The 18,923-nt window shown below is 43.5% G+C and overlaps 1 protein-coding gene across 2 annotated transcripts in view; it reads right to left on the reverse strand.

Annotated features, from left to right (window-relative positions):
• Window positions 1-18,923, reverse strand: part of LOC130158601 (vascular endothelial growth factor receptor kdr-like) — a 141,977-nt gene that overhangs the window by 47,548 nt on the left and 75,506 nt on the right. For both annotated transcript variants that reach the window (XM_056359320.1, XM_056359319.1), the window contains exons 10-12: window positions 15,676-15,826; window positions 12,609-12,714; window positions 3,483-3,591 (exon numbers count right to left, since the gene is read on the reverse strand). In XM_056359320.1, coding sequence (XP_056215295.1) covers window positions 3,483-3,591; window positions 12,609-12,714; window positions 15,676-15,826 — 366 coding nt within the window. The remainder of the gene's footprint in view (window positions 1-3,482; window positions 3,592-12,608; window positions 12,715-15,675; window positions 15,827-18,923) is intronic.

Consider the following 18,923-nt stretch of genomic DNA (forward strand, 5'->3'; position numbering starts at 1 on the left):
ATACAAAGGCTAGAATTTGATTTACTGTGGACCCACGGTAATATATAGTTGCCCTTTCCAAGGTGCAGACCAGAGATTAGAAGGTAAATACTTGCTCATGGCAGAGAATACCTCCAGGAGACATCAGGTCAGCTTTTCACAGCACTAGGAAGGTTGCAGTCTGCCTTGAGTGTACTTCGGTGTGTAACTGGTGCTGGGCAATGACATGAGGCAATTCTGAGCATCTGATGGCTCGCCCACATTGCTTCTGCCCATAACAAAATAGTCATCTGACTTAAATGGGAACACTGGTGTCAAAACTGCAGTAGGCAAGATAGGCAGGAGACAGATTTTTTCCCCGCAAGAAACAGTAAAAAAAGCTTTACTCAAACAAAAATACTGTTACAAGAGTTAGGCCAGGGCATGATGGATAACACTGCTACTGCATTGCTAGGGGAGTTTCTGCTGCCGTGGACAGCTTTAGGAGAGCTTCAGTGGGACACCGACAGTCAGTACATCTGCAGAAGGAGCTCGGGGAGGCTTCAGGGCTGTCACTGAATGGTAAGATTTCTCATCATGTTGTACCCCTTATATGGTTTGGTTTCAGTGTGATCTGCAAACCCTGTTGACCCTTCACCAAAATGAATTCTGCTGGCAAAGAAATGATTTAAAAATAGATACCAGTGCTATTTCTAGTGTCCGTGGGAGTTTTTGTGGGGGCTCTGCAGTGGAAGAACAAAATGGCTGTTGACATTATTCCATTGGGATAAATACATTTTTCTGAAATGAATGTGGTGGTGATGAAAACACCAGACTGAAGTAAGACACATCCCCAGAAAGCAGGTGCAGCCTGGACAACACCTGAAGTTTCCCTGTAACACTCTGCCATGTTCTAACAAAATTTTCCAACCCTGACCTAGTAGAACAGGTTTTTGAGGGAAGAAGAGAGTTTAACCTCCACATCATCTTTGAATTTCTTACCAGGGAGAAGTTAATTAAGGCTCAGTTCAGCCAATATGTTTGAAAGCAGCTCAGGATCCACCAGCTTGTTTGATGGTAGGAGACAATGAGAGATTAGGTTTTTAAAATCAACAAATTGCTGAATTAATTGTGGAGTCCCACAACTGGCAGCTGTGGTGCAGAGAACAGGGCGCTGAGAAGTGCTATGAACATCTACTAGACGTTGTCCTAAAGGCCCGCACATTGCTTGTGTGCTCTCGGACTCTAACTCACCCTTTATCTCAGCTTTTAGGTTCGATCTGCATAAAATTAATCAGCCTAGCGATTGTAAAGTGTCCTGCTTAGAGGCTTATGATTTTGGACTTACCCCATTTGGTAGCTCACAAACTGTCCCTGAATGACCCCCCCAACACTGAGACTGGGGCAACTCCTGGTGAGAGTGACCCGGCAGTCACTTAGCCTCCTCCCAGTGCACCCAGTAGAAGACAGGTTTTTTTTTTTTTTCATCTGTGAGGCAGACCTTCAGCAGCAGCTCTCACAGCAGGCTAGCCACTTGTTAGAGGAATATGCGTTAGTCAGCAGAGGACCACCATGGAAAGAAACTGAGCAGCAGGTCACTCTGCTGCTATTTTACTACTGCAACATGACCTACTTTAGGGTCAGGATGGCCACATTTACAAAGATTTTATTGCTTTCTAATGCATAAACATCACTATTTTTAAACACAGTGCTTACAAAAGTCAGTCATGCTCATTCAGCATCTGCCTCTTCCCCAGAATGGCACAGACTCATAGGCAAGAATAGATCTGTCTTGCCAAGCCCTTCTCACCACCCAGTCTGTTTTGGTGGAAACGCTTCCACCATAACCAATGTCAGTAATTTTGCCTGGTGATTCATTTCCTTCATAATTGAAATTGCATGATTAAAACATTTGTGTCTCAAAACATTGCTAGATTGATCTTAATATAAAAAATCTGAAATATTAGCTCACTGGGGGGGCGGGGGGAAACACCTACATAATTTAATTATTAAAATAAAACATAGTTATAAAACATAGTTGTAAAAGGTGCATGCAACCCTTTCAATCTGACCTTATGCTGGTTGCTTATTTGGTGGCTGCAGCACTGCTTTTAGCCACCAAGTATTACAAAGGACTGTGAACAGCTTGGGAACATACGGCTTCAAGTAACCCATCCAAACATAACAGCTGGCAGAATTCAGAGCAGAAACAAACCCATGTAAAGACTTCACACTTGGAAGTGGAGAAGTGTGAAATTAATAGCTGGTCTTCAGCCTGCCTTGGACATCTCAAGGACCTGTTATGTCTGAGCTGTATCTCCCAGAAGTGTACCTCGCAGGGCTTTTTCCTAAGTAAATAAGAGTTAAAGCTTTGGAAAATAGAGGCTTAAACCCTCTTCTGTCTCCTAAGGCATTGGGGTAGTACAGAGAAGCTGTAAATAGAGGTGAAATCTTTCCCCCATATGGCACCAGCTTCATCATTGTTGGATCACATTTTTTGTATCAGCACTTCTGTGTAATATGATCGGTAACAATGTTTAGTGAGCCCTATTTTGGTTAGCCCGATTTGAAACATGCTGAATTGCTCTAGAGTAATGGAGTTAAACACAGGAGACGAGAGGCAGAGGAGTCCAGAGCACTGCCACCAGCTAGCTTCGCCCTCGGAACTTGTTTCATGGGGAAGAAACCAAGTAGTGAGAGTCAGACATTTACCTTCAAGGACACTTCTGTACTCTTTGTTCTAAAAATTGTTATTTTGATGCAAATTCTACCAGCCACTTACCCAGAAAGTGAGCGCAGAAACGATTCAGTTTGTTCTGGTTAAGCACTTGAACAAGGCTGTCCCTGGACTCTTCTCTTTTTTTAACCTCCCATCTCTCCTAAAAGCATTATGTAGGTCTTGATCTCACTACTAAAGAATTTCTGTGTTGAAAGGTTAAGCAGATATTTGTTTGGATTTGTGTTCTTTGAAGAAATAGTGTGTCCACCTCCTCCCTCCTTAAAGGGCACTGGAAAGGCTAATTGCTCAGGCAGGGATCCAATGTCACAACTCCCAGTGATATCAGCCCCGGATTAGGTCTGAATATTGGCCTTGCTCACCTTTGCTGTATTTGCTGATTTAATTGGAGACTAACCATTCTCCTGAGTCAGGGAGAAGCTTCAGGCCTTTGGAAGACTACAAAGAACTTAGTTTTTGCTAGAGGTTTCATGAGGACAGCGCTCAAATGTCATGAGTGTTGCTTTAAGACACAGGCAGCTAGACTCAGGGTCTGCAACTGCAGCTTGAAAAGGGCAGAAGGGGCAGCAGGTCTGATGCTGGACATGTCAAACCCAGCTGCACACTGACACAGGACCCAAACTCGCATGTGGTGAAGAGCCTGGGACCGTGATTAGGAGTGCTCTGAAAACACAACATGCAGGGGTTCCTAGAAGTTTTAATGAGCACTCACCAGCCGTATAAAACTCTTCAGGTAAGTCAAATCATCAGCATCTAGTTTTTGCGTAGCGTCTCTTGTGTTGTTTACCTGAGACGTAGAACTTAATGCTCCTCTCTTCTTCGCCAACCTTGTTTGAAGCCACACAATAATAGATTCCTGAGGCACTGCTGTTTTCCGTAGTTAACGTGCTCACAATCTGCCAAGCAAAGAGAGAAAAATTAAAGGCTTTGAGCATAGTGTAGGCTTAGCAGACAGAATAGTGGGTAAGTATTATGGTAGAAAAACAGTTAACAATGGAGTTTCGAGCAGAGTGAAGCTCACAGACAGAAAAGTGCTTTATTAGCTGTTTGGTCTCTCATCTTATATCACCTCAGCCCAGTTAATTCTCTTCCCTCCTCATTCCTAAACCTTCCCTTCTTTTCTCTCTGTCTCGCCAGTGAAAAACAGGGCCTCTCTTTGACACACTGTCAGGGTCTTTGTGTGACAACATCAGCAAAAAGCTAAAGTGAAGGACCTGGAAGATTCATCTAAGACACTGGAAATGCAGTCCTACATCCATCTATTTTCTTTTCTTCTTTTCAGTTATGGTTTCTGTGGGTAACAGGACGCCCACGTTTGCAGGGGAAGCAGGTCATTCATAGGGATGTGGTATAAAGAATAGCGCAGGACTTTGCTTTGCTTTGCTACAACCCCAGAGAAGAGAGGGAGGGATGTGGCCCCTTTGGGCCACAGCTCACTTACAAATTGTGCTTAGAAGCCTCTTGATTCCATAACCCTTCCTCAGAGCCTTACCAGAACTCGTGCATAGGTAAGGAAGCTCTGGAGAAGCTGCCTGTGCTAAGGCACTTGGCAAATGCAGAAAGAAAGGGCGGATCATGAAGGAGAAGCAAGGAACGCTTGTCCTGAGCTGCATCACACAGAAAAAGGAAGTGGTTCAGTTACTCGTGGGGCTGAACTCAAATGCATCCTTAAGAACTTGTTCCTTGAACACCCTAATCCCCTGCTCCTCCATAGGGCCTTCTTAGTGAGGAGCCAGCTATATGGCACTCCCCTGTCCCTGTCATGATGCAACATCACAGGTTCCTGGAGGGCTATCCATAGGTCATGGCTTTAATTAGTTCAAGTACTTCCTTTGGTCTCCTAGCAAGAAAGCAGAGTCTAACCCACCAAGACAGAGATGTTCGTGCAAGATTACTTTGCTTCCCCTGCAGCCATTCACCTGAGGAACCCTGAGCCCTCACATTTGGAACAAATATCACTTTCTTTGCTATCCTCTCTAAGGACTTTGAGAATCAAAACTTATAACACCCTCTGGCCCTTTGTGCTTATCTCCAGAGAGTGCTTTGAAGTGCACAAAAGCATCTCTGGACTTTCTTTTTAATATCCTAAACTAAACTGACACAAGACTTTCCTTTACTCCTCATAAAGCTGTACCATGAATGTGTCTATAGCTGTGCGGGATGTATTTTCAGAGAGTTATTTAAGATTCTCTGAGCTTTGGCACTTTAAATCCTGTAGGGAAATGAGTTTCAAAGGTTTTGATCCGGTGTGCATTTTACACTCTAATGGGGAACATTTTCAGCAGAATAACGAGTAACTGGAAAAGTATCTACTTTTCATGGGCACCAAACACAGAAATTAACCAAGAATAGGGACAAACCAAATTTAGGGGTGAAAACAGGAGACCAGTAAACCCAGCTCCCTCTGGTGTCCACCAGAGAAAGAGCTGTGGAGTTCTGGTTTATTTCTGATGCGAAACTAGCTCTAACTTGGATACCCACCCAGCGCAGCAATCTGCTCCTCCTCCTTTTTCTATTCCTGTAGCAGTGGGCCTAATGCCACAGGTTATTAACAAACACATGTTCAGAGCGCTACCCCTGACTTTAAGCAGTAGACACTGCCTTGTGAATTACTGCTGAATCAGGACCAAGATCTTTCTTCTCGTGATTACTGGGTCTTAGAATTTTATATTTGGCAATAGAGAAAGCCAGTATAAATGTATGTGCTGAGAACAGAAGGGGATAAATTTGGACGGCTATTTAACAGCTATTAGTCTTGCTAAGTGACAACTCTAGATGGGAAGTTGCGGATAATACTGTAAAAGCTGGTTATAATTGTAAAGGGGAGTGTAATTATCCATCTTGGAACATGTCCAAAGTGTTAGGGGTGACACTGTGATTCTTCTAAAAACCGATGCAATGCGTCAAGCTGGATTTGGTGTCCTAGAGGTAAATGCACACATACACTCGTGAACACACACAGATGCTAATGTCTCTACCTACGTAACTCAAGAAAAGTCTGACATGGTAGTGGGAAAAAAAAGAGCAAACAGCTATACCAAGACCTCATCTTAGCTAATCTCAATTGTGTCTAGATGTGAAGGTGAAAAAGATGTTAAAATGATGGTGGGAAACAATATGGGGACAAATTCTTGGGAAAAATTTACTGAGGAGAGAAAGTAATTTTCTTGTTTGTATGCTTAAAATCACTGTTAGGCACTTGGATACCAGTTTGCTAGCCACCTGAGCACAAGAGATAATGCACTTTACTGTTTTGTCTTAGAACTAGCACCTCCCAGAGTCCTCCAAAATGTGACTTTTAAACCAGCAGCATCCAGCAGAGAAATATGTATTATTTCAGAGCCAGAAATGAAGGATTTTGAGTGATTTTCTTATAATAAGATTAATCTCTTGAAATCATTATGCCTCAGCTTTTCACTCCAGCAGTGTGCTCCCAGATAAATCCCTGGGATGGGGTGTCCAATTATCTTTCCAGCATCTTAAATAAAGTTCTCAGCTGGCAGACTAGCCAAATCCTGGTTTAGTCCTCAACAGAGTGATGCTTTGGAACACTAATGTGCTGTACCAAAAGGCACCTAAATCTTCCTTCCCTCTATGAGACCACACAGTTTTGTCTTTTACCAAAAGGACCCTGAAAGAAACCAGGAAGCCAGCAGTGGTATGTGCTTTTTGACCTATCTGTAGATCAAAGATATCCCACTGAGATCAATCAAGGACATCTCATTGAAAAGTAACATAATATTCACAGTGCTGGTATTTTGGCAGTTGTTCGCCACCTGTTACTATAGGCGGCCCAAGTTGAACAAACTTGAAAATTTGAAATTTGTCTGTACTTGGTCATAGTGGCAGGTAGGGGGAGGGATATTGTTCTTCCAAATGCCAACCCTATACTTTCGGTGCAACCATTTCAAGGAAAGTCTGCAAAAAGGAGTTGAATGAGAAAATGGTTTGAACTCGAGCAGTCTCGAGGAGTAGGAATTTTTTCCCATGTTTGACAGTGAGAACTGTTAGCAGACTTCTCTCTCAGTGGAGTGGCACAATCCCAGCACCTGGGGACCTTTAGTATAGAGTGGAAAAAATTCTGAGGGAATAATCTACTTTGTGTGCTTAGTCCATGCACCTGGCAAAGTATTTTCCATTCCTGGAGTCAGAGCCAGGATAGAAACCTTTGAGACACATCGGCATTTGCCGCTTCTAGACTCATGAAATCACAGAAGGACCTTAACTGCACGGGACCGCTGGTGGCCTCCTGTCTGACAGAGCACAGCACTTTCTGCTAAGCCTAAATAATGATGCTGATGTGAAACCTACAATTGCCTTGGGACATGGTATGTCGTCAGTGAAATTGCTATTCCTGAACTATTCACAGCCTGGGAGTTAGCACTTTCAGTTTACCTTCCACTCCTCTAGTCAAAAGCGGTTCAGACTAAATGACACGTTGACCCTTGCCAAAATACTCCGGCCACAAGTGGTAGCACAGACTATGTGGCTGTTCAGTCCTTAGCTTCTGTGCAGACTACGCTGGAACCAATGGTAATTAATAACAAATTATTGGCATGTGATGTCTAGACATCTTCCTAGTGGGAGCTGGACTGAGATGCTGTGAGTTCACTGCATACCAAACTCCAGCCACCCTCCCGACCAGATTCGATTGCCTGTGTTGAATTTGGAAGTAAAGGGCTCCATTTCCTACTACTTAACCTAAAGGCCACCCAATACCCTGAGCCCAAAGAAGGGATTATTAGCTAATAAATAATTACTATAAAAGAATAAATGAAGTTTAAAACTCGGTAAGAAAAGAAATAAAATGACTGATCTCTGAAGAACAGCTATGACAAGTAAATAGACATTGCTGCTGGGAAAACTCATAATGGAATAGTTCAATAAAGTCCATATGTCTTGCACTGTAATGTTCCCGAACTGATAAAACCAAGCTATTTTAGAAGCAGCCAAATAACATTCCACAGCCATATACCATGAGTGTTTTAAGACATCTTGTAGTAAGGACAGAGCAGCAAGACCTTTTTTTAAGCTGGAGCCAGCATGAATTAATATATCTTGTTACTCCTTGCTTTCTCTTTCCTTTGTCTAAGCCCTCCCTCCAACAGCTTTAGTTAACGATTCTTCTCTCTTTCACTTCGTTAGCTGTATGTGGGCGAGGATGAGGACTAGAAACGTGGGTGGAAAACTTCTCAGCTGTCTAACTCTGGCAGAGCTGGGATGGAGGTGGCTAGAGGAAGATGAAATTATAGGAACTTCACCAGAGACCCTGCAAAGAAAATACTCAACTACCTCCCAATCCATCTACTTGAATGGCACAGAATAACACTTATTTTTATAGCCTGACAATTCTGATCCATGATCTTATTTCATTCATTCAAAACATGCTAAAGGATGGACTGAGGACAAGTGATAACAGAAGTCTGTGAATTCACTGAGAGCTTCTAGGGTTTGCTCTCATCTCTGGCAGTGGGTGTTTCTCTCCCTGGAAAATGCAAACAGTCCTTGCCTTCCTCACAGAGTATGGCGGAGGTGATGTAGTGCTGCGTGATCCGGAGAGGTGCCGGATGGGGCAGGAAATGGGGGAAGACCAGAGGTTTGAGGTGCCTCTGGAGGAACTGGGACACATTTCTAGTACGGAGGGACTGATTGCTCTCCGACACTAGGTCTGGTGGGTAGGTGCTGGCTAGTCACGAGCAATTACCATCCCCATGCTTCTTGCTCGCACCCACTGATTGCAGCTAATGAATTCAAGAGAGCAGGGAAGACAGAGGGCCATTTCTTATGTCCCTGCTGCTAGCCAGGCTCTCTCAAGAAGACTTGCCAAGGACAACGGAGTAGTCCATGTGCTCCTGTGCTTGACTAGTGCCTGAAACATCTGGGCTAGTCTCCAAAGGGAATTGACGCTTTGTTCCAAAACCCAGTTGTGTGCCTGTTCACCTTCCCCTGCCAGCGACTAATGTGACAAGGCTTGTGGGAGCTCATTGAGACGGGCACACACACAGGATGATGGATTTAAATAGCCCGACTGAGCTGCTCACATACTTTTCACCAAATGCATCCCACTGCTCTAATGTAGTCTTTTTGTTCCTTCAAGAGGTTTAAACCTGGCATTTTTGGGTCAGTTTTCTTGAATGGTTATGAATTTCACCAGCAAAAGAGATATATGAGTTCCACTGCAGAAACTGCCACGTGGCCAGGCCACTCTCTCGTATATACATGAAAGGGAGAAAGGAGATGAAAAGAAACCCCAACGAGGACTCAGTTATGTATGGATCTTGCTGTTCCTTTCTGCTGTGCCCTGTTCTCCCAAGCTCAGACCAGTATGTTCAGTTCACTAACTGGAAAGTAAATAAAATAGCAACCTAGCTCCTTGCAACTTGAAGAGGAAATTCAGGCAATTTGTGCAATCGAGGGTGTTTCACCTGGTGTTAAAAAGCAGTCTTCAGAGATAGCTACACAGTAGTCTAAATCATGAAGTGAAAAGTTCAATATTGACTCAAAACCGCCAGGAAAATTAAACTAGCACGATGCAATTGCCTCAACCACTGTTTGACCAAAACTTCAGTGAAGTACATCATAACATTAACAATAACCACATGCTTTTCTATAGGAATGAGACTCAGCCTTTAGAAGAGAGGAGGGGATGAAATTCACCTCTGTCTGTGGAATAATAGTGGAATAATCATTATGATGAAGATGGCAAGACACCTCAATTTTACATGCTACTTATGTCAAATAGATGTCTAAAGATCTTAGCAGTCTGCTGAAAAAATCCTTGCTTGCTGCCCTGCAAGCTACCTTTTGAGCAAGATACTGCATCTGGTAATTTCTGGGGTTTGTTCCCATATTCTTAGCAGCTCTAGAAAGTGAATGCAGTTTTTCATCTGTTGCTGAACCAGCATGTATTGTCACAGTTCTTCAAGGGTGAACTCTAGGGATGCTGAGAAATCTTAGAGACAAGGTAAATTCTACCTTCTGCTTGGAGACTCCAGCTATCATTGGACAGGCTCAATTCACACAGGAAAAATAACCAATCTCCGCTAATCCCGGCTTCATAACACAGTCAATAAAAGCCACACTCGGTCAGACTCCAACATCTTTATTATTTCATCTGGCTAGTCAATGCAGATGAATTACTTGCTAGGACATGGTGGGAATGGATTGGGCTGTTTCCTGTCTATTCCATTTCTGGTGGGAATAATGACTGATAAAACACAAGGAAAAGCTTGAAGACTCTGAGTTTTCATCAGTGTCTTCTTTTGAATTATATTCTATTATCTAAAGACGCCACATAACACAGATAGCCTTGGACTTTAGGAGGGGGGAAGGAGAGGAATTGTCTGCTAATGTAAGCAGGGAGACAAAGTGCTGAAACCTGAGATTCATAAAATCTACTTTTATTAATTTGAATAAATCTTAATCAGGACATAAAAATCATTAGGAAACGCCTCAGCATGCATTTTCAACCAGTGGATCAGCAGGAGATTAAAATAATGAATATACTATAAACTGTAAAATTATGTGGCTTGTAAAAAAGTATTTTTATGAAACTTTAATACCAAAATATGTAAAAGCTTAACTTAAAGGGTTGTAGGCTGAGCTTTTGAATATGTCTAAAAAATGAACACTTCAGGGTGCCTGGAGTCTATAGGCAGAGCAGAGATGTCTGTGCAGGACAGAGCAGAGGTGGCTGTGCAGGGCACAGTGACGGGGCAGCCTCAGAGTCGTTTCTGGTACTAATGTGTGAGCAGCAGCAAAGCTCTTAGGGAGCAAGAGGAGTCCTGAGGGCTGCGCGGGGGCCTTGTACTGAGGTTCCCTCATGGTCCTCATTTCCACTAAGCAGTTGCACCCCCCTTCTCCTAGCCCTCTAGTGCCCACCACGTCTTACAGGCAGGAAACTCAGGCACATGGTGGTGTCCGGACTGACCTGTGGGTAGGTGCTGGGGAGTTCTCTGTGGGAGTGGAGCACTATTTCTCCTCTGACTCCTGTACCTGGAGATCACTGCACCTTTTCTTTCTAGGGGAATTAAGTGATAGGGGAAAGCTGGGAAGTCCAGTCCCTAATCCTGCATCAACATAGACTGAGGATGAGTTTGGACTGCCCCGCTGCATCCCGGAGCTCTGTGGCGCTCCTGAACCACCACATTCAGAGGCTGCAGCCAGATCCCTTCCTAAGCCCACTAGCAGGCTAAAATTTCACCCAGTTACATATTTGCCTCAGCAAAACTCTTAAAAGAAGAAATGGGAGTGGTGTACATATGCATAAAACAAAGAAAAAGGGTTACAATGTTATGTTGTTGAGGTGCATCATTATCCTATATGTGGGACAATTCAGCAATTAACAGGTATTTTTTGTCACAGCAATTGTGAAACCCTTCACTTTTGTATGGGGGACTAACATAACTTTAAGACCGATTATCAGGTGTAAACTAAGGTCTTGGACGCCAGATTGTATATTTAGACAGACTGTCTACAATGGAGAGAAACAGTAGCCATGAGAGCTGCAAAAATCTTGTCAGTCCATGCAGCAACTGAAAATCCTTAGAAAAGGAAGAAACTTGTAAGTACATGTCACCAACCCCAGTTTTTTACAAGTAATTAGCACCTTGTAGGTAGTTGCTTTTACCCAAGCTCTAAAATTATTAGAGAATACATTAAAAGCAGAGCTTAAGGGGCACTATGCCATCTAAATAAACCCAATTTATAAATATCTTCCAGCAAGGGGAAAACTCAGGAATGAGATGTGAACACTGATTTTCTCCTTCCCAGCCCAACCTCCATGTTTTCGGAGCTCTGCTTTAGATTATGTTTAGAGCTGGAAAGTCTCCATGAGAAAGAGCAGATGGCTAAGGCAGCAATCCTGCCAGATGCTGATTTAGTCTGGACCCTATCCAGAAGGGCACTTTAGCTTCGTGCTTAACTTTAAGCATGGGAGTAGCCCAAGAATCATCGTATGCTTAAAGGTGTGCCATGATACAAACTGCAGCATTCAGCACCTTGCAGGATTAGGCACTAAACTATCTGGAGCATCCACCTCAAAACTTGTAGCAGTAAAACCACTCCTAAAGCCACAAACCTCTACAAGTCCAAGAGGGGCAAAAAAACTGCCTGAGCCAGACCACAGCATCTTCTCCAAGGCAGAGCCAGAAGTCTGGGAATCTACCGCAGAACAGCTGCAGCAGTTTCTCAAGGATTAGCATGGATGCGTGTAAACAGTATCAGTCAGTACCACCACAGGTACCTGGGAGGCATTTAACAGATAATTCATGGCTGGGATCTTTGCAGTTCACTCAGGAAGCAGCTCCCAGTGCTGTTTGGAAGTGGAAGCAGGCAGGGAAGTGTAGAAGGAAGGAGGTCTTCACATCTTCATTGTCGTGCTAACAAGGTTGGCAACCCAAATGGGTAAAGAAATGTTGACAACTCCAGCTGAAACAGGCAGGTACTGCAGGCACGTACACATGGAAAATCAGGCCAGCTATCTCTGGCCACCGTAGGCCTCTTAAATTACAGAGTTGTTTAACCTGGCAAGGTTGGCCAGTACGAAGTGCTCTCTAAGTATTAAGCATTTTAATGAACTCAGAGTCCTTATCAGTTGTGAGCACTTCACAGGACCCCTCTTGCACTGAACCAGTCTTACACTTTCTCAAGGCTGAGTGAGACAGAGAGGTTTTTGACCCACGAGTCTTTGGAGAGTTTTAAACAGGCTATGTGACATCATTGCCAGGATCCCGGCTTTTATAAACAGCAGCGATCTGAAAATGATCCCAGGGCTGTGGAATTTAAAGCATGCTAACAACCCAGAGCAGCTTGGGAACTGCCTGGAGAGAGCTCCGTGTGAGCACAACATCCCCTCCATAAAGCCCACTGCTATTCCATGACATCATTGCTCAGATTTTCATCAGACACATACCTTTGTTTTATTGCCCTGCTTCCTGGTTATGTTTTCAATGCTTCTGATCTTGTTGCCTATGACCGTGTTCTCCTGAACCACCATTTTTGGCCCACTGGGGTTGCACCTGGAGGTAGAAAAGCAAAGGTGTTCAAAAACCCAACTCACTGCAGATAACCCAGAGAGGCATTATTGAAGAGAGAGAATGTCATTCTTAGATAGTAGCCTTAGGTCTTAAAAGCTCCTAAAAGCTATTGCTCCTGGAGATTGTTACCTCTTGATGAAACTACTGTATTTCTTCATTGCAACATTTCAAAATTATTTGTGAAGCACCTTGACAGAGGTAGACAAAGATCAGTATATGACCAGCAAGGAAACCCCCCAACTTTCTGAAGACTGAAAATAGAAAATACTGGACAGCCAACTAAATCATGTGAGTTTAATCTGGCTAATATGAGTTATACTCCAACTCAATGTAGTTTTGGCTTTTCCAGTGCTCTTTTAGCACTTGCAGTACATTTCAAAATTCAAAATACGAGTCATTCCAAACTGGGGAGGTGGATGTTGCTGAGCGTGTCTGCCTATCTGCTCAGCTTTCCAATATGAAGTGCAGGCTGAGGGATTAGAATGGATAAATACTGGGATAATGGTAGTGGAAGGCTCTTTAATATTACCTATTCCCCAGAAGACAGCCATATCTTAGTCAGTTATCAATCTTTACTTTTGAATTATGGGCAAAGAGCAGTGTATGTAGCAGAAACGTCTATCTGCACATCCAAGGCAAATGGCTTTTCTATCTTCTTTAACTGCAACGCTTGGAATAAATGAGCAGAGACACTGGCCTTCTCATGCTTAGGAGCACAAAGGCTTCAGCGAGGCTGGAGCTGCAGGCATCCTGGCTGAGGGCGCTGCCAGCTGTGCAACTCAAGGAAGCCTTTCATTTTAACGCTGCCAGTTCAGCCCCAGCCCAGTATGGCTAGGTGTTAGAAACTGGGACTCCATTAAGGCAAGTTAGTGAAGTCAGTTCAGTTCCCCAGCTGGCTGCAATTGCACCTTGCACAAGTCATCACAGTGCACAACAGGGAAGTGTCCTTATTGCCTGTTGTGCCTCAGCAGAGGCACCGCGCTCCCCACGGCTGGTCCCAATGGCCTCCAAGCCCACTGTACCAGATTAGGGTTATAGGAGCTAAAATTAATATGGACTGCTATAGGTGATGACCCAAGGGCTGATTCTGCAGAAAACTGATCGTAATCGAGGCATGCCTTTACCAAATCTGCACAAGCTGCACGGGTAACACCCTGGGTCAAGGGAGGGTTTATAGCTCTCAAAAGAGCCTAATTAGAAGATGTCTTGAGTGACTTCCTGCAAGGCACAATTCTGTCTTGAGGATGAAGGGAAAAAAATTCAAAGGAAGCAAATCACATCACAGCTATAAGGAACAATGGCAGCATTCGGGGATTCAAAGTGCACTAGTGAGGAGGGGGGAGAGAAAGAGAGAGAGAGAGGAAGTGAGACAACAGAAGGAAATAGGGTCTGTGTCATTTCCCACAGGAATCCTCCTCCAGCTTCTGCTGGAAAAAGATAAGGCTGCCCCGGAGGCCAGAAGAGGTAGACGCCACTCTGCAATTGTATTTAAATTGATAAGATCAGAGAGTCAGAGCTGGAACAAGGGTTATATGAGGTCTTTTGCCACCAGGTCACTGGTTCGAATCTGGCTCGATTTGGCATTCATGACCAATTCTCTCTCCCTAGACAGAAAGGTCTGGAAAAGTTTTCAAGTCATCTCTGTGGCTTTCCTACAGAATGCATAACCTATTTCCTTATGGTGTTTGCATTCTGCTCTTGTGGACGCCTCAGAAGAGGCAGGTTATGTGCCTTCTGCCAACCTGCAATGCCAACAGCCCTACCTAAGACTACAAATCTCTGATGTTTTATTCCCGCAGAAGCAATGTAACTACCTAAATGAGATAATGGGCTACGTCCCTTGTGGAGGGACACAAGGTGACTTTTTAGACCCACCTGGGACTAGCTCACCTAACATCACTGCAACTGCTGCAGCAGAGAACCTGAGAAAGGAGCTTCGTTCTCTCTCGTTTTTCCCTGACTCATGGCTTGCCATTCACAGTGTTTGGAAAAGCATTGAAATCGTGAGAAAGTAAGGAGCCATCCAGCAATTTTCTCTTGCTCCCTAGACCTGCCTTCATTTTTTATGGATGGAAAACCTGACTTCATCCCTCTCACTGCAGAGAAGAGTTGAAGTGCAGTCAGAATTGTTATACATGGCTCCTGTATGTCCCTGGGGCTACTGGGGGAAGCGTTCAGACCTCAGCCGTGACCTCTTTCTATAGATTACTCAGCTCATATAACAGCAGGAGCAAAGTAAATATCTACTTGTATAAGGTAAATCTCAAAAGGCATTTTGTATTTTAACTTCTCTCATTCCTCTCTGGCAGTTTTGACCCAGTGACTTGCTCCTGTGTCTTCACAGCTCAGGCTACCTCCAGACTTCAGCAAAGGAGGGCACTCAGTAAGGTGTGAAGGCTTGGGTACCTCTTCCAGCTTCTGCAACACAGATGCTGCCGCAGAAGCCCATGCTCAGCATGCACTAGTGAAGGCAGCCCTTATGCAGTGGCATAAATTCCATATGCCAACCAAATGGAGACAAGCCTTTAGCAGGTCTGTCTGACAATAGGTCTTACAGGGGGAAAAAGTGTGTTACCTCTACACAGAAAACACCTATCTGTTTTTCCTCTGTCAGCCATGTAGGCTGCATCCAAGAGGTATGAGAAAAGATCTTGGTAAGTCAGAGGGGCATTGCTGGTCAAGGTAAAGAAAATTCAAGTCTGATGTTTAGTCACTTCAGACTTACTTGACACACACATTCCTGATAACATAGAAGGTGCTTATAACTCCGAGAAGATCATAGACAATTATGTGTCTGCAGGGTTCATGACCCTTGAGATCTGAAGTGGGGAATCACTGCTTGTGATTTTTAACTAAGATAAATAAGAGATACTGGAAAGAAAAACTGACTTGAAACTGCCAAACCATTTTGCAACCTGTTCACCTGTAGGAATGCCCACTTACAGCACGTCTGTGAGGTTGCAGGGCTGCCACTTCCACGTGATCTTTGGGTCAGGATTCCCAGTTACAGTGCACTGGATTTTGTGCTGGCTTCTTAATTCCACCTGCTCAATCTTACCAAAATCAGTTTCCTTTTCATAGATTTTGGGTCTCTCTAAAGAAAAAGAAAACAACAACAACAAAAAGCAAATGAGCAAATTTACATCCATGGTCTTGGCCCTGGTCCTGTTTCTGTCAAAGCGTTTGAGACTTTTTGCTGTGAACACTAAGTGATGATTTAGTGAGGCTGCTGAACTCGTGGGGAAATTACCAGCAGTACTGAAAGTATACATTTGCAGGAACATGGGTATTAGTTGTGGTGTTTCAGAAAATACACTAAAATGCTACCACATTCATCCTAATTGCTTTCAAATGTTGCCGTGGGCCTGCTGTACTTCTGGCAGATTTATACCATGAAATGTCTATTGGTCAGGGACTGCCGGATCAGGCTGTTAGTCTATGCACTGTGGCCAAAATCGCATTTGACTTCTGATGTCACCTCCTGAGAGGAACCTTATCAAACAGCTGCTGTTCTGCAAGATTGTTACGATTGTGCAGGTTCTCTCCAAGGTTTTGGAAAAGAAGTCTATTTGATCTGAAACCTTTGCTTTCCTTTTCTGTTTATGTGTAACATGCACTGCACGAAGGGGCGAAGCAAGCAAGGAAGAAGTGGCAGGGAGAAAACACTTGCAGAGTGGCGCCAAGAAATTCTCACCAACAGCAAAACCATTAAGAATGTCACTGAATTATTCACATCTGGAGGGGTTGCAAGATCACACCCTTGGACTGGAAATCTCTCAAGAACAAACTTTTGTGTGACACTCTCAGGGCTGCTTGTTGCCAGCAGGAAAGAAATGCTTTGTCCCATCTACTTCCAGCTCCCACGGGAACATGCAAAAATGAGAAATAATGCTAAAAAATCCCCAAAGTGAACTGAACTTTTCCTAACCTCAGAGAGGGTGGGTTTGAGTTTGGGGTGAAAACACAGGCTCTTCCCTTATGTAGACAGCTCTGCCCATCCCTAGCCATATCTCTTTGTCTACTTCTCATAACAGGAAATCAAACAGATTTATTGGTCGGGGTCCCTCTGTGGAACACCTCTGTGCAGCCAAGTGTGGCTGCTTTACACTGAGGGCTTTTGACAAGTTGGGAAGTGAATGTAGATTAGATTTCTATTTTTCGGGTTAACTTATTTTTTCTGCTGTCAAGGAGGCCCCAGATATGTAAATATGAGCTACTGCCCACCTCATCAATCTTGAGCCCTTTCCCTCTTTTTTTTAATAGCTTTTTTTCCCTTCCAGCCCTCTACTCTTACAAAAGGACTGACCAGACTGAGCCGTGTCTTGGTGAGCCCTTGCTTTCCATTTCTCATGGCTGCCATGTCAGACTCTGAAAGATCTTCTGACCTCATCATTGCCTGAAAGTACATGAGCATTTCCTTCTCCATCATGTGAAATGAGGTTTGACTGTAGTTGGTTCAACTATAGCTCCCATGCTATTGTAAAGAATCAGCTGCTTTAAATAACCTTCATTAGGTCCTGATTGATGTTTCACTTGAAAAACCCAAATAACAGTCCTTGTTTGGTTTTACTCTTTGTTCCCTTTTGCTTTTTTGGTCCCCTTTGGTTGAGTCTTCTTTCCCTGTCTGCCTGCAGATGATGTTCTACCAGGCTCCAAAAGTCCACTCCTCACTCCATTTCCCTTCAGACAGGGAGAGCGTTTGCCTTTTTGTGAAGGAGAAGATGGAGAAGGGAGCAGACGGGAGAGTACTTCAGACTCTGGTTAGGGTCTGTCAGACTCAGGTCCTCACCTGTAGCATGGACACAGGGTTTCCTGCACCACATCGCTCTGGGTGATGCAATGTGCTGCTGATCAAATGCTTTGAGATTTGTGAACAAGTCACAGGACAAATTATTGGGACTAATGTTGAATTTCCTTGTACCTGGCATCTCATTTCCCATCAGTACATTATTTCTGATCATAAAAAATAATTTTATAAAACTCCTCAGAGAGAGAAGCACGTTTTTCATTATCTCAGACATTTTTCTTTTCAGTCTCAAATCCTGTGTGCAGCATGTCTGGACTGACCTCAAAAGTGTTATTTTCCACTTGGAGAAAAAGTCTCGTAAGTTCAGTGTGAAAGGTCACTCAAGTGTTATGTGAAAGGCTATTCAAGTGTTATGTTTTCTGGGCTGTAAGAGCAAAGCTTTACACACTTTGGGGGGAGACAGTATGTTTGTGTGGTTTTTTTGTGTGAAAGAGTATGGGGGGACAAGGTTTGATTACAATCTTTTAATATTAGGAGATTTTTCTATACTCTGGTGAAATGATGAACATGTTGATTGTCGTTTGAATAATCCTTCTAAAAAAGAAATAATAATTTTAACTTGATCTAACTCAAATAAGAATATACATAAGTGATGAATGAATTCTTAATTCCACAATTACTTTACTGCATGGAACTGTTAAATACTACTTGAGACCTAAAATGAGCCAAAATGATTCATCAATTGAAATAATTATTATTTATGAGGCTTAAGCAATTATTTCCTTAAAATTTGAGGGGCTGGCTGAAAATGCCTCCCCATCATTTCTTTCACAGTGCCTTATAACGTAGTTAGTGTGGGGTCATAGCTAATTATAGCCATGACACTCAGAAATTGAAGTAATTTTATAAGCGTCTCTTTTCCCTGCAAAGGTTGTAAAGGTGCTAAGTGTCATTCTGGAAATGACTGTGTGGGGACGAGGCCCTTCCACAATTTGATTGCTGCTGGGTCACATCCTATTTACAGATGTTGCCTCTATCAGTGATGGAAACAAGTTAACTGGGTTCTGTGGTGGGTACTGGCCTTTGACATTTGCTCAGGCTATAGCTAGCTGGCTCAGTGGGCTGGCATCCTGCGAAAAGGCTCTCCGCATTAGCATGGTGAGGAGTTTTTAGCCTAAAGCCAGTGTTTATCTAAGGTACACCTAGAAGAGTATTTCTCAGATAACTCTCTCCCTCCTCCAAACACTGCTTTGCTTTCTCTTTCATGTTTGCTTACTAAGCAGCACGGTGGATTATGCGCAAACTCCTCGTTTATCTTCACTCCTGCTTAGGTGTGGGGGAAGGCTTGGGGTGCAAATCCATGTGTAAGCACTGCCAAAATCCAAGTACATTTCTGGTTGCTCCTTAAATTAAACATCTACACTGTGAATTTCATCAATGCACA

This window comes from Falco biarmicus, chromosome 14, assembly GCF_023638135.1.
Source record: "Falco biarmicus isolate bFalBia1 chromosome 14, bFalBia1.pri, whole genome shotgun sequence".
In the NCBI taxonomy this organism is placed as follows: Eukaryota; Metazoa; Chordata; class Aves; order Falconiformes; family Falconidae; genus Falco; species Falco biarmicus.